This window comes from Juglans regia, chromosome 5 (genome assembly GCF_001411555.2).
Source record: "Juglans regia cultivar Chandler chromosome 5, Walnut 2.0, whole genome shotgun sequence".
Classification (NCBI taxonomy): domain Eukaryota; kingdom Viridiplantae; phylum Streptophyta; class Magnoliopsida; order Fagales; family Juglandaceae; genus Juglans; species Juglans regia.
In genome coordinates, this window is record NC_049905.1 from 13,300,082 (window position 1) to 13,314,479 (window position 14,398).

The 14,398-nt window shown below is 36.4% G+C and overlaps 2 protein-coding genes across 4 annotated transcripts; both read right to left on the bottom strand.

Annotated features, from left to right (window-relative positions):
* Positions 1–772: 772 nt before the first annotated feature.
* On the bottom strand, positions 773–5,056 carry LOC118343647 (UBP1-associated protein 2B-like). 2 transcript variants are annotated; one of them, XM_035690485.1, is made up of 2 exons: positions 3,425–5,056; positions 773–1,118 (listed from the first exon to the last, which is right to left on the bottom strand). In XM_035690485.1, exon 1 carries the CDS (start codon positions 4,880–4,882, stop codon positions 3,425–3,427), a length of 1,458 nt encoding a protein of 485 aa, XP_035546378.1. In that variant the 5' UTR covers positions 4,883–5,056; the 3' UTR covers positions 773–1,118. The 2 variants fall into 2 exon arrangements, with proteins under 2 accessions (XP_035546378.1, XP_035546379.1); XM_035690486.1 differs by having other exon boundaries at positions 3,414–5,011.
* A 6,199-nt stretch (positions 5,057–11,255) lies between these two features.
* LOC108980909 (glutathione S-transferase T2-like) lies at positions 11,256–13,894 on the bottom strand. Of its 2 annotated transcripts, none has more exons than XR_001994472.2 (4): positions 13,775–13,894; positions 12,310–12,737; positions 11,648–12,223; positions 11,256–11,546 (listed from the first exon to the last, which is right to left on the bottom strand). XR_001994472.2 is itself a non-coding variant. In XM_035690487.1 (4 exons), exons 1-3 carry the CDS (start codon positions 13,831–13,833, stop codon positions 11,699–11,701), a joined length of 1,032 nt encoding a protein of 343 aa, XP_035546380.1. In that variant the 5' UTR covers positions 13,834–13,894; the 3' UTR covers positions 11,256–11,546; positions 11,648–11,698. The 2 variants fall into 2 exon arrangements, 1 of the variants encoding a protein (XP_035546380.1); XM_035690487.1 differs by having other exon boundaries at positions 12,290–12,737.
* Between the last annotated feature and the right edge of the window lie 504 nt (positions 13,895–14,398).

Sequence of the window (14,398 nt, forward strand, 5' to 3'; positions counted from 1 at the left end):
TGCGAATGAAGTTGAGCAATTAAGAAAATGGTCTGTGACCTTGAAAAATTCAGTAGATTGCAATTTAAAATAGTTGTAAATTATCAAGTGATAAAGGACTTGGGTTTGGGGTATGCTCCCCCCATGTCTAACAAATCCGCTTGGTGCAAACAATTTCTAGGGGCTATCAGACAGGGAGATTTTCCCCTTGAATTACCCAAAGTGCACTTGCGGGTAAATCCTTGTCGAGGGTTTGTGCACCCCCGGGATGAGTAGGGACTCTGTTCCCGTACACCCAGTGCCAATAAAAAAAAAATTATCAAGGTAATAAAGCACCAATGATTCCAATGATCATTCCATGAGAGATTAAAAAAAAAATGACTAACATAAAGCACATGATAAGAAAACATGAGATAGTTGTCAAATTCTTGCAACTATAGCTACTTCCACTGCACATAAAGGACAAAAGAATACACAACATTTACTGAAATCTTGATTACCTTGTCTAAATCCAAATTGCACTTCCTGGCTTCACAATACCCAATATAATCATATAGAGCAGTGGCATCAAACCACTTGAGAGAAAACGCTTTCCAAAACAAACACGACTTGCAAAATATGATAATTCATGCAAATAAGACATGGATGCAATCCTAAAACATCAGAAAACCTCACAATAAGAAAAATAAGAATATCAAAAAATGTCTTCCAAACCATGATGAAATTCATCAAGTAACCAAAAAGATGTTTACATGCTTATTATGATGTCAAAGAGGAAAGTAACCACAAATGCTTGAATTTGTCAATCCAAGGAAGCAATAATTGGGGAAAAAAGTGTTTAGTAACAAACTTAAAATCATGAAGACATGATGTTCTCTGCCTCAAGAGTTATAACAGTACCCCAACACATTTTAGGAAGCAAGATATTGGAACCAATCATAGTACATTGTTTTGAAAATATGTGAAGGGGAGAAAAGTACTAAAATAGAAAGAAAATACAAGTTTAAGATTCTGGTCTTTTAGAAGGCAAATAATATCTTTCCAGCACAAATTTAAAGATGTCGTTTGCAAGAGTGCCAGGAACTTCAGAAGAATCACCAGAGTCCAAAACAAAATATTTGATGCATCTATGAGGGGATCTGCACAATGAATACATAACGCATAAAAAGACTAAATTCAAAACCAACTATTTACAGTGGAAGAGGACATAAAAATAAACACTGAAAAAATGATAGAAGTTGCTCGTAAGACATTCTTGTGTTGTCCTTTATTCTATTCAATTAAAATTTAATTTTGCAGCAAAATGAAGCATTGAAATAACATGATTTAGATGTCATTATGGAACAATGGATTGATAATAGTTAGAAAGCAATCTTGGGAATGGAGTTAAAATTTAGAAACGGCCATTGCTAAATAAAAATTGATGTACTGCTATGCGAGGTAAAACTAAACAAAAAATTTATATAACATCTAGAATCAATTTTCCAATTCAAAGCAAATAAGGTGAGAAATCCAAAAGAGTTAAGATAAGGTCAGAACGACAGGTTAAAAAAAATCTGGTTTTCTATATATGCTAAGGACTGATATGGGACCTAGATCTTGATCAGTATCTTTAGTGAGGTATGAATCATATAGACAACAATAAAAAGTGAAAGACCGAGTAGATGCACTTGCAGAGTTATTACAAGTCATGTTTCAATGCAAATGTAAAGTAGCTGTAACTGCAGGACACCAAATCTACATGCTGGTCGGTAAATAAGAAAAGATGAAGAGATCAATAGTCAGAAGAAATGATGGGTCAATAAACTTCTGCAATGTCAAAATCACTTTTACCCCCACAAAAATAACCTCAAGTGAGAGACCCCTCACACGGATAAACCTCAACCAAACCCCAATAAGCAAATAGCAATAATCTGAACACAAGATACAGGTAAGTATAAGACACTACCGTAAAGCATGAATAAAAGGAACAAGGCTAAGACATCCAATGGGTTCAGAATGATTATCATCCCATAAACATTAGAAAAGGCCACATAGACAATGAACACTACCTTGCAGAAGAGAGCTGCCACACATTACATCCTTAACCTACACAACTACGGTCCACATATTGAACCAACATGATGACAAGGGTTAAGAGGACCATGCCTCAAACCAATACAATTGATTTATGCACATGGATGACTATGTATACAAGAACCATCATAAGGACTACATATAAATGTAATATCAGTATCATGTATAAAGGTCTCAGTTACAAATACCAACAATGTTCTAGTTTGCTATGCAAGATTCAAAGACCTATCCCAATGATTAGCTACCCTTCCATTCTTGACCAAAGTGACTTACAAGTTATAAGAGATTTACCAGGTTTGTACAAGTTTCTAGGTTGAATCAAATAAACCCCTCTCATATATCCCCTCTCCACATATCCTCATCCTTCCCTGTACGCAATTCAGGGGGAAGAAATAAATGTCTAGAGGACAAAATTGTGCATTCTCAGGAGCAATTTTTTCTCAAGCCTCCACCTTCTCCCTCAAAAATCTCAGCCAGTAACAGTCAATGTTATATATCCTTAAGGTAAACAGAAGGGCAACATGAACTTGTAGCATGAAATTAAATCAAGTACGATAGGCTATTACAGTCATGAGACCATGACTGTAATAATTAACATTACTAAATATAGACATTAAATCCAACATCCTAAGTAAAGATCTTATTGAGCCTAGCAACCGTAGCCAATGAATTTTGGAAGCCACAATTTACAGAACACCAGAAAACATTAAGACAGACTTGGCATATTTAGAAAATCATTTATACAAGTAAAACTAGATAACATCCAAACAGTTCAGGGGGGCACAGTTTTCATGTGCATTTTATAAATTAGTCCAAAAACTAATAACTGATTGAATGCAATTAGAAGCATTTTAAAAATCTCAACAAACGCACTTTATTACAATACATCTAAGTTCTAACGGTCCCAAAATTACTCTGTTTCAAGGAAATTGGTTGTGTTTGGATGTTGAAGTGAGTTGAGTTGAGTTGAGTTGAGATGATAAAATATTGTTAAAATATTATTTTTTAATATTATTATTATTTTAAAATTTAAAAAAGTTGAATTATTTATTATATTTTGTATTGGAATTTGAAAAAGTTGTAATGATGAGTTGAGATGAGTTGAGAGGAATTTAAGATCCAAACTAAAACAACTTATCCAAGTAGTTATTTGCAGGATAAAAAGTTGTTGAAACGTGCCCCCACAACGTTATATTTCTTTATTTCTCAACTACATAACATATTACCAGATTAACAGCTTACGCTGGTATATTCTCTTTCTTCACAATCACAAAACCGAAATCCACAAGATACTGTCAACTCAAATAGATCGTAAACAAGTAGCACAGGTAAACGAGAGAGAGATTCTACCAATGTACCTGATACTCACCTAATGACCCATGTATGGTGGACCGCTGCCCGGGTGAGGCCTAACAGCACTGCTCTGCCCCATTTGTGGATTATGATATCCACCCTGCATCAGCGACTGGTTCCCATAGCTCCCTCCAGCCTGATTCCCATATCCTGCTGGTGGCCCCGCCGGGTTCACAGGGGCGCCACCGAGACCACCAAGCAGATTACCGAGCCCCAAACCAGCTCCCTGGGTAGCAAGCAATGTAGACAAGGCCTGACCCAGAACCGGGTTCAGTCCCTGTGTTGGATTGAACCCTATCGCGGGGCCTGACGGTGCCATCAAATGCCCATGGCCAGGCCCACTCGCACCGGCCGAGGAATACTTATTCTTCTCCTTTCTAGAATGGTAATGCGAGTGCTGATGATGAGGAAAGGGTGGTTGTTGGTGATAATGTTTTTGTTTAGGACCATCTATAGCCTTCTGGCAATGCAATGTATGCCCCTCAAAGTTCTTATGCGGCTCTTCCAAAGCCTTCTTCGCACTATCTGCGGTCTTGTACACGAAAAGAGCGAAACCCTTAGGCTTCCCAGTCTGCTTATCGAGCCCCAATGGGCCGTCCTCAATCTCCCCATACTGCTTAAAGAAGTCGAGCAGCTTATTAGTATCGACCTCGGCCGATACATTGCTCACAAAAATCTTACGCTGGGTGTACTCGGAGACCGGAGGGGTTACAGGCGGTGGGGTTGGGACGGGTCCTGAGGAGGCAAGCTGGCAGGAGGTGGTGCGATTACCGATCTGCTTCTGAGGCTGCCGGAGGGCCTTGCGGGTTCCGCTGCGGTGCTTAAAAAGAATAAATGCGTAACCCTTGGATTTGCCGGAGACGCGGTCTGTGACGGCCTTGCAATCCTCGATCTCACCGTAACTGCCAAAGACAGAGATTAGGTTTTCAGCCGTGGTGTCCCAGCCGAGGCCGTGGACGAAGATCTTGCGGTGGGCCGGATCGGCGTCAGCCAGCTCGCGCACGCCCTCGATCAAGTCCGGGTGCTTGTCCACTGCCTTTTTAATGAGGGTTAGAAGTTGATCCTTCGAGAAGGTATCGAGAAGGTTCTCCACAGGTTCCTCGTCATCTTCTTCGTCGTCGTCCTCCTCCTCCTCGTCCTTTACCTCGGTTCCATTTGCTGTTACGGTTTGGGCTTCTTTTAAGGCATCCAGGTTTTCGTGCTCTTCTTGCTCTCCTTCCAATTCTTTTCCCCCTACTTCTTTTTGTTCCTCTTCCCGGGGCTCCTCGTGTTCCTCTTCTTTGGAATCTTCCACAGCCATGTCCTCTTGTTGCTCCTGGGGCGCGTCTCCTCCCTGGATTTGCTCTGGCTCGGATTGGAGTTGTTCCTCTTCTACAGGGACAGTTGCCTCCTGTGACTGTTCTTCTTGCGGCTCGGCTTCGGGGGCTTTGGTGGGCTCGGGGTCAGAGGGTCGCAGCTTGCGCTTCTTGGCCATGGCGGAGAAATTAGGGGATTTCTTTCTTAATTTAGGGTTTGAGATGGGAGGGGACAGTGGAGCGTGTTCACTCTATCATTACTGAGCAATAGACCCCTGTGTGGATTTTAAAGGGTCGGATCGGACAGAAATCTTTGAGGCTGTCTTTCGATTTTGAGTTGAATTGAGATTAATTATTTATAAGACTGCTGCTTACCACTTATTTATATCGTTAGTTATTTTTATAATTTTTTTATTCATATTTTTTAAATATTTTTAAAATATAAAAAAAATATACTAATACAGTAAAATCAATTTCTTAATTATCAAATAAAAAAATTAAAAAATTTATTTTTTATCAAACGGTCAAATAGAGCGGACATAATAACTTTTTTTTATATATAAATAATAATAAGTTGAGATAGTAAAGTGAGTTTTATATAAATTTATATGTATTTAAATATTAAGATAAATTTAGATATATTTATAAGAAATTAAAAAATATATGAATTCCACTAATAAGTTAAAAGTTATTGTAATGATTAAATAATTAATTTATTAAATTTTTTACTCATAAATAACATAAATCAAATATAAATTTTCTCAATACATGTAAAAAAATAAATTTCTCCTACTTTTTGTATGCAAAATTTTTCTTACTCCAAATTTGTAAATACAAAATAGAATAATTATTAATAAAATTACAACAGTATCATGCCCATACTTTATTCCATTATTTATTTACATATTATTTAATTAGTAGTAAAAACATTATAGACTCAGTGGGAGAAAAATAAAAAAAACTCACCCACATGCACAATATAGTTATTTCACTCATCATTTTTAGTAATAAATAAAAACTATCAGGATGCAAAATTTTCCAATACAAAAAAAAATTACATTCCCGCATTTTTTAATGCCCAAATTATTTTAATTTTAATTTCTAATAAATAGTAAGAGCACTGGTACAAGTAAATTGGTAAAAACTAATATTTGATATTGTACTTCAAGTTTAATTACGATGCAACAGCAGATGCATTTCCAATAAAAAATAATATCTCTATATTAACTATCGATATATGTAAATAAAGTGTCCCCAATTTAAGATCTATTGTTCGATGCTAACATGAACAAAAACATTGTTACACCATATTGAAAATTAGGTGTTTCCTTATTGTCCAGTACTATGCACCCACATAGATAAATAGCATCCCTGGTTGTAGTTATCACCTGTGCCAATGCAGTCGACATGCAAGGATATGAGATTGTTCACTAGTGCTATGATCAGCATTCATATTTGGGTAGTCATTGGGATCGCTATACGACACAAATAGCTCATCATCAAGTGTAACCGTGCGGATGAAGTTATATATCATACAACATGCAACAACAAGATGTCGTTGCCGAGTTATTAGGTATGGGGCCATTAAATTTAAAATTTGAAAACACCTCTTCAACACACCGAAAGTTCGTCCAATGACATTCCAAATGGATGAATGCCGATAATTAAATAGATATTTATTTCCTTAAAAGGTACGATTGCCATAACTTTCAGATCTGTAGTACCTCACCCTTAGATACGGCAGCATAAATCCTTCAGTGTAAGAAAATGCAGAATCTACTAAATAATAATAACATAAGAATTTAGTAAAACATTAATCTTTTATAAAGATGCTATACAGAAATTACCGCAAACTTGGAAGGTACAAATTAAATAATGTATACAAATATTATTTGGAGGCCTTGAAAAATTGTTTCCCGAACACCTTAACGCATTAATTAAAATGCGAGTATCATGAATTGTACCCCCCACCCCATGTATAAAATGTGAATTTCATATTGAAATCACAGAAACACAATAGATTTTGGGCAATCCAGTGATATCGATTTAGATATGCGTTAGTTACTAAAGCCAGCACAGATGCGTCGATCATGACCCTATACATTGCACCAAGACATTTTTGCAGATTTTTGTTAAATTTGCATAAACTTCAAAATCGTGTATTGATAACATTACGACATTTGTAAACTGCACTTCCCACTCATTAACCTACAAAAGTAGCTCATGTAAAAAGAATTTATCTCGAACCATAGATAATGTTTGGGATTTCTTTGAATATAAGGTATTACCCCAGTCATCTAAGTTGGTGGAATCACCTGGCGCGATAGTCGACAGGCATTACTACATATATATGTCAATTTACGATTTCAATCAAATGTTGAAACCGATCAGTCACATTTTGTTGAACCACACCATGTCTGACAATGTAGCAAAACATTCATAAGGCTTCCTCAACAGAGACCTCTTATGACGAATCATGCAAGCTGACACCTCTACGTAACCAATTGCATAAGGCTCAAAATGCATATACCTCCATTCAAAACATCTCATAACAGTTGTTAGGATGTCCATTTAAGATTGCGATGATGTATTCCCTTCCATGCAAGCCAATGTTATGTTATGGTCAGGGCATAAGAGGTTGGGCATAATATTGCTGATTTGCCGCAACCATGCTTAGAATGGCCACCTGTTTGTATAAATCAGCGTCATGGCTTCTCCATGTGTCTCAATCTGCCCATCTATTTGCATCAAATGTATTTGAAGGGTTACTACAGGAGCCCTCCTTATTCTCATCGGTGTTTACCTCATCATTCCACCAACTATCATTGTCTATTCTACGCCTTTCAAAAGAATGTCGACGCAAACATTAAATGCAAATAAATATTATATTTGTTTAACATACTACAAACAATAAAATAAATATTTTTATCAACTTAGCAAGTACTTTCATTAAACGCAGGCCAATGTTTGAACTTAAATTAGCAAAGATGAAATAAGTGTTAGCAATCAATTCAACTAATAATACAACGAAAATCAAATCAAGCAACACATTAAAATTTGAAAACTACAACTTATTAAAATGTTTCGATAAAATAAAAGTGGGGGCCTGAGATGTGTGGTCAGTATAGCGACCAGACCCACTATAATCTCAGCTCTGGAGTCATGTGCTGGAAGGCAGTTAGAATATTAGGACCCATAAAAGTTTCACTGCACGAAGACGAAGGTTCGGTGGTAGCGGAGGGGTAATTTCTTGCAAAATTTTCATACGCTATGCAATACTATTAAAGGTTGCATCAAACCCATTATTTGAACCCTTGCCTATACTGCGTTTCGAACTGCATGTAGCGTACATCTTAGCATCCAACTATGTCCGTGCCGCAACATTGGTGGCACATTGTTTGCAAAGCATTGCTAAGCTCTGGTGAGATTGACGGCCCTGCCAATTCCCTATGTTGCATACAAGAATTCCTCGGCTACGGCCCCCTCCGTGAGGCAAGCCAGTCATGTTGATGTCATCCAGATCAATGGCCGAGTTTGTGCCTGTGCCAAACACGGGCCCCTAGACCCTCAATTCATCATCCAGCCGCTGCTCCTCCTCTCTAGAGGGGGGTTCCTGCGTTGAGGAATAATGCAGAAAAATCGTGCAAAGAACATCGTAGTTCTGAAAACCGTAAGTCTTGAACTTTTTTCACTGCTGTCAAAACATAACAACCTATACTGTTTTTAATATAAGCAGTGTAGTTATTTTTCACAAATGCATGTAAATAGCAATTATTTTAGAAACCATTTGTCAAAGAATTAGATAAGTTTCCAAAGATACTAACAAAAGCTGAAGGTAATACCCAAATCAAGCAGTCAATTCTACTACAAATTTTCTTTAGTGCCCAACAGAACATATCTTTATAACCATAAACAGTCTATTTTAAATCTGGAAAAATAGGAATAACTATGAACAAGACAGCAAAGAACCACACTGACTTAATTCTCTTTCGCTCTAACTCTTTTCTTCTTTTTATTGTATTATATCATATTAGTCAAATACACCTGCTTCTTCAACTATCTAACTATCTCATTTTTCTTCATCAGTTAAGTTTAAAAAGATCAAACTCAAAAATGGAAGGAAGTTGCATAGATGAGACAAAAATAAACGCAACCATATAACAGAACGAGCCATATAGCATATAACTTCCATGTAACTGAATGGGATGGATATATTTGGTCAATGAAATTAGACAGAAACAGACCCAAGCATATCAAAGAAATGGAAAATCCCCTAGATGTCCAACAGAAACAGACCCAAGCTTCATTTTCTTTAGTGCCAAACAGAAACAGACCCAAGCATATCAATGAAATAGAAAAATGTCACCAAATAAGTCGTAACAAACCTTTACAACCCTGAACTATCAATAACTATCAAAATCCAATTTCCTTCCATATCTTCGGTTGGCCTACCTAAGGTGGTAAATTTCTGGTCACCGTATCAACATGAAAAGTAGATGGCAATATGCAATTGAAAGAGTAGAAAAATATTTGCAACTCTCTACGTATACAACACACTCTACACAGTTAACAACTCAAAATCTGATTAGCAAGGGTAGGGGGGCAGTGACTCGAAATGCACTCCACATGTTTGACAAAATTCTTATGAAACATTGTACGGTGAAATGAGATAGGATTGAGTTGAGATCGTTGCTTATCCGGTAAGAGCGCGTCATCAGAGCCGTGATTGGTGATCTCTTGATGGTAAGCCTTCGGTAGTGAAGCTTGATCGCGGAGGAGCTCTGCTTCCGTAGTAAGATGCTGGTGGGGCATCTTGATTTCAGCATGGTGAAATTATATAGGAAACATGTCAGGAATGAAACAGATGGGGGCACCACAGTCTAGACCTGCAGAGGAGATGTTCACACAAGGGTTTACAGTAGCACCTATGAGTTGAGAGATTGGAAATAAAGTTGAGTGCAGACGGGCAGAGGATCAGTTTGCCAAAGGGTAATGCACTCAGATATCTGCTATTTATTTAGCACGCCGATTGCAGAAGCCAGAGGGCTGCAGCCCTCCTCAGACGGCAATTACTTTGCTGTCTTCAGGCAATGTTGGAGCACGAGGGTTGCAGACGTTAGAGGGGTTGACGGTGGGAAGTTTGACACAGTACACCAGTCGTAACATTGACCGTACGAATCTCCCATTGAAGCTATCGACTGTGGAGGACGATCGAAGTTAGAAATTGGCTCCAATTGCGAACAGATATTAATTGGGTGCAGATTGCGATGCCAATTTCAGTGGGTGTCGTGAAGCTGCCTTTGTTACCATTCGAGATGGCACGATGATGGAACGGGAAGGCTGGCTTGGTTACAGACGGCTTGGGGAGGAAGGACGAGAAAGAGGGAGGGAGAGACAGAGAGAGGTAGGAGTTTTTTTTTTTTTTTTTTTTGAGAAACAATTTCTTCATTGATGACATGTGCTGTAAAAATGTTATGTAAAGTGTCGTTTGTTTATTACTATTCTTATAACATCTGATAAAGCATTGGAAGGAATCTCTGTTCGATGTCAGGGACGTGTTACATCATGCTACAGTATTAAAATTAGCTGTTATTTACGGATGCAAACCCATTCGTGTATGGAGGCTAGAAAGTTCTTCGGATTAATTAAGGCTTTGTTTGGAAGTTGAGCTCACTTCAATATTTTAATTTATCTCAATTTATTATTATAATTTTTTTAAATTTTAATATAAAATATAATAAATAGTTTAATTTTTTTAAATTTTAAAATAATAATGATAATAAATAATAATATTATAACAATATTTTATCATTTCAATTCAATTCAACTTAACTCATTTCAACATTCAAATTTATTCTAAATTTTTTTTTTTTAAATTTAGTCAATATTATATTTTTTTTATATTGATCTATTTTATTTAAATTTAATCTTTATATTAAATTAGTCATTCATTCTCTATATAATAATAAAATATTATTAAATTAATAATTTTTTTATTTAATTTATTTATATTACATTTTATAATTCTACCACCTTAATATTAATAATAATTATATTCTAATTAAATTAATATTAAAAAAAATCATATTTTCAAATGTCATTTAATGCTAATAACGAAAAATTGAGATTAAACTTATCTAAATTTCTATCTAAATTTCTTATTCAGTAACTAAATATGTAGCAACTTATCTATTTCTGTGTCAATAAAAAATCTGCACCTACAAGACCTTTTAAGATCCAACACCATCTTAAATTACAAAAAACAGAGACATAAATCTGCACTTCCAACATTTGATCAATTAGTATCTCTAGCACTTCCAACATTTGATAAATCTTTACTTACTATGTCTAGCAACATACTAGTATTCATGTGTATATCTTAATTTCCCTCACGTACATAAAATAACACTACCAGGTGTTTCCATGAACGGGCCACTTCACATTTTGGACCACCATACCAAACAAATGGCTGTAAAACTGAAACACCCACAGCAAATTAAGCTCAGGGAAAAAGAATACCATCAAGCTAGGGGAAAATTAAAAGGGTTGTAAAATAAATTCAAGTACTTCCTTTGATGCGAAAATCACAGCTGATCTATGTACTCGATTTAACAACATACCATGTACAGCAACACAAAAAGAAACCCCCAGAGTAACAGCAGTTACAAAAAAAAGCAACTCCTTCCACATGAGTTGTTACATACATTTGCTATGCTAAACCCAAAAAATATACATCTGTCATGAAGTTCCAAAAAAATCCACATGATGAGTTACAAAATCTATCCACGTAACTGTTACGAGTATTCAATAAAACTCAGTAGCAAAATCCAAAATGAGTAGTACCTACAAAAAATACAGAATTAAGCTCAGAATTAGGCAATATTAATCTCAAAATTGACCAAAAATAGCAACTACAAAAAACAGCAAAATGAACAATATATTACCAGGTGTGCACAAGCAACAACTCTTTGATTCACTTCTCCCTCCTCTAGCAACTACATTTGATTCAATTCATTCCTACGTTTCTCTATGATTTCCATTTGAAGTGACTTGAAGTATTCTCGCTGCACCGCATTCATGTTATCAACATTCATACTCATAATTTCCATCTCCATCTTCTTCTTAAGTTCTATAATCTCAGTCCTGTCCCTATCAGCCCGACTTACCGCCTCCCGTCGCTCAATCATCGTTATCTTCCTATCACTTTCCATGTGGCTTAACCTTGCATCAAACCTTTCATCAAAGTCAACAGGTGAAGATTCTTTACGGTTCCTTTTTGTTTCCCTTTCTTTTTCAGCTTTCTTGCCTAGTGGCCTCTCCAAATTGATAGACATGCTCTCACAAACCTCTACATCCGTGGCATTAGTAGCTGTAACGGTAGAGCAGCCTTTCTTTCTCTTTGTTGGCAAATTATCCATATGCACTTGCCACTTTGGTTGGTGCCTCAATAGGTTCCAACAATGGTCCAAATTATAGTTGCCCTTTTGTGTCGATCGGTACATTAACTTTGCCTTCTCAATCTAAACAACAATCATAAGAATATTAATACATATTACAATCCAAATTTATGATAATTAGAAACATACCTTGTCTTGTTCATTAGTACCGCTTGGATGTATTGATTCGACTTGGGCCAAGCAACCACAAAATTTGTTTGTGGCTTTTTGGATGGTTGACCATCGAGTAGTCAACAACCCCACAGAACGTTCAGGCCAATTAGGTTTTTTATAAGTATTGAAGTACTCATGGATTCTTATCCACAATTGGGTGGACTTTTGATCAGTCTCCCTAATAGTATCTATGCTAATGTTGAGCCACCCTAATACAATGAGGTTGTCTTCCTCCACGGTGAAGGACACACCCCGTTGGAATAGTTTAGTTCGTACCCTTACATCCCCTTCGGGTTGTGTCACTTCAACGTCGGCCTCAACATTATCATGCAAGACACTAGCCATGGGGGGATTATTAATACCTTCTCCACCACTTTGCAAGAGTGTGGTGAAAAAGGGATCATCCAATAAGTGTGAATCCATCCTTCATAAAAAGTCAGCAAGTAATAAAGTCAACACAACAATTTAAGTATGGGAGACAATCAAAATAGTAAGCAAGAATGAGATGACACAAGAAATTACATATTACATATTGAAATGCAGCAAGTTCCATAAACAGTCAGCAAAAAAAAGGAAAGAGTTAGGACCCACAAAAGCCATATAAAATAAATCTCATCCTATGCTTTGTGTAATTTCTTTGCAATTGCATCATCAGTGATTAACTACTTTCATATATATATATATATATATATATATTTGACTCTTCTTATTTAATATTTTTTATCTACACCAAAATACAAGTTGAAGTCAGCTGAGTCCATTATGCAATCATGGTTCATACATTTAAAGAGTCAGGACCCACAAAAGTCAGGACCCAACTAGCACTTGCTCATTTCTACAAACACTGCCCGTGCATTCTATTATTCATTCCACACATCACCATTTCCATTTTACACCAGCCACGGTAGAATCACAAGGATTCATTACAAACTGCCCTATAGCTTGTCAAGAGTACTCTACCTTCACATGACTAGAAAAAACTGCCCTAATCGCAATAATATTGTTCCGTTCTGTGTAAAGTGTAAAAAGACTTTGGTATGATGTAAAACTTACTCCAACTTGGCTCAGTGAGAAGAACCAACCATGATGTTACACAACACAAATGTAGGAAAAAGAAAAAGAGTAAAGAAGCGACAAGCGTGGGCATGGTTTCATACATCCTAGCCACAAAGGAGCATCATTGTAATTTCAAGCCCTCCTATACACACATTATATATCATCAAAACATGAGAAGAGCATACATGGTGGAGAGAGAGAGAGAGTGGAGTAAGAAAAATGGAGAAGAAATTCATAAGAAAAAAATCGTGGGTAGCAAAAAAATTGAGAAGACAAAAAGTCGAGAAGAAATTCAATCCCAAAATCACTTCATTACAGATCGAGAGTGGGAGAGAGAGAGAGTGGAGTAAGAAAATGGAGAAGAAATTCATAAGAAAAAAATCGAGAACAGTAAAAATAACTTACAGATCGGAAGTGGGAGTGAGAGAGAGAGAGAGAGAGAGGTCGTGGAGGGGCGCAGCCATGGGCCGTGGAGGGCCTACGAATCGGGAGTGGGAGTGGGAGTGAGAGAGAGACAGAGAGAAAGTGGAGAAAGAGTTGCGGGTGAGAAATATTCCCGTGTTTTGTTGCCATTCCCGCGTGTGTAGTTGGAGTTAGAAATTATTATTTTAATGTTTGATGAATCAACTGTGGTTTTTTATATTTGGTCAATCACTGTAGTAAAAATTTAGATTATTTTAGAGATGACCAATTCAATGTAGAGATTTTTTTTTTATACAAATTATCTAAATTTTAGCTAATCTCCTCATTTGGCAAAGCCAATGAGGATGCTCTTAGAAGAGATCTAAATTTGAATCGATCTTAGCTAAGCTGAGCGCAGTCAAGGCATCAAACGAGTTCTGAAGCTTGGTTTGTAAGACTAGATGAGATGAAATGTGAATAATAATTAAATAATTTGTGAATAATAGTAGAATAGCTTAAATTAATATATTTTATGAAATTTTAGAAAATGAGAGAGAAAAGTTTAATAAAAACGTAATAAAGTTAAAATATTGTTAGAATATAATTTTTTTAGATTCGAAAAACTTG

Bases quoted from the DNA above. Each gene is read 5' to 3' on its own strand.
- LOC118343647 (XM_035690485.1), bottom strand. From the start codon at position 4,882: ATGGCCAAGAAGCGCAAGCTGCGACCCTCTGACCCCGAGCCCACCAAA.
- LOC108980909 (XM_035690487.1), bottom strand. From the start codon at position 13,833: ATGGCTGCGCCCCTCCACGACCTCTCTCTCTCTCTCTCTCTCACTCCC. The intron at 12,738-13,774 runs GTAAGTTATTTT...CTTTTTATGAAG, and splicing joins CTCACTCCCACTTCCGATCT to GATGGATTCACACTTATTGG. The intron at 12,224-12,289 runs GTATGTTTCTAA...ATTGTTGTTTAG, and splicing joins GTACTAATGAACAAGACAAG to ATTGAGAAGGCAAAGTTAAT.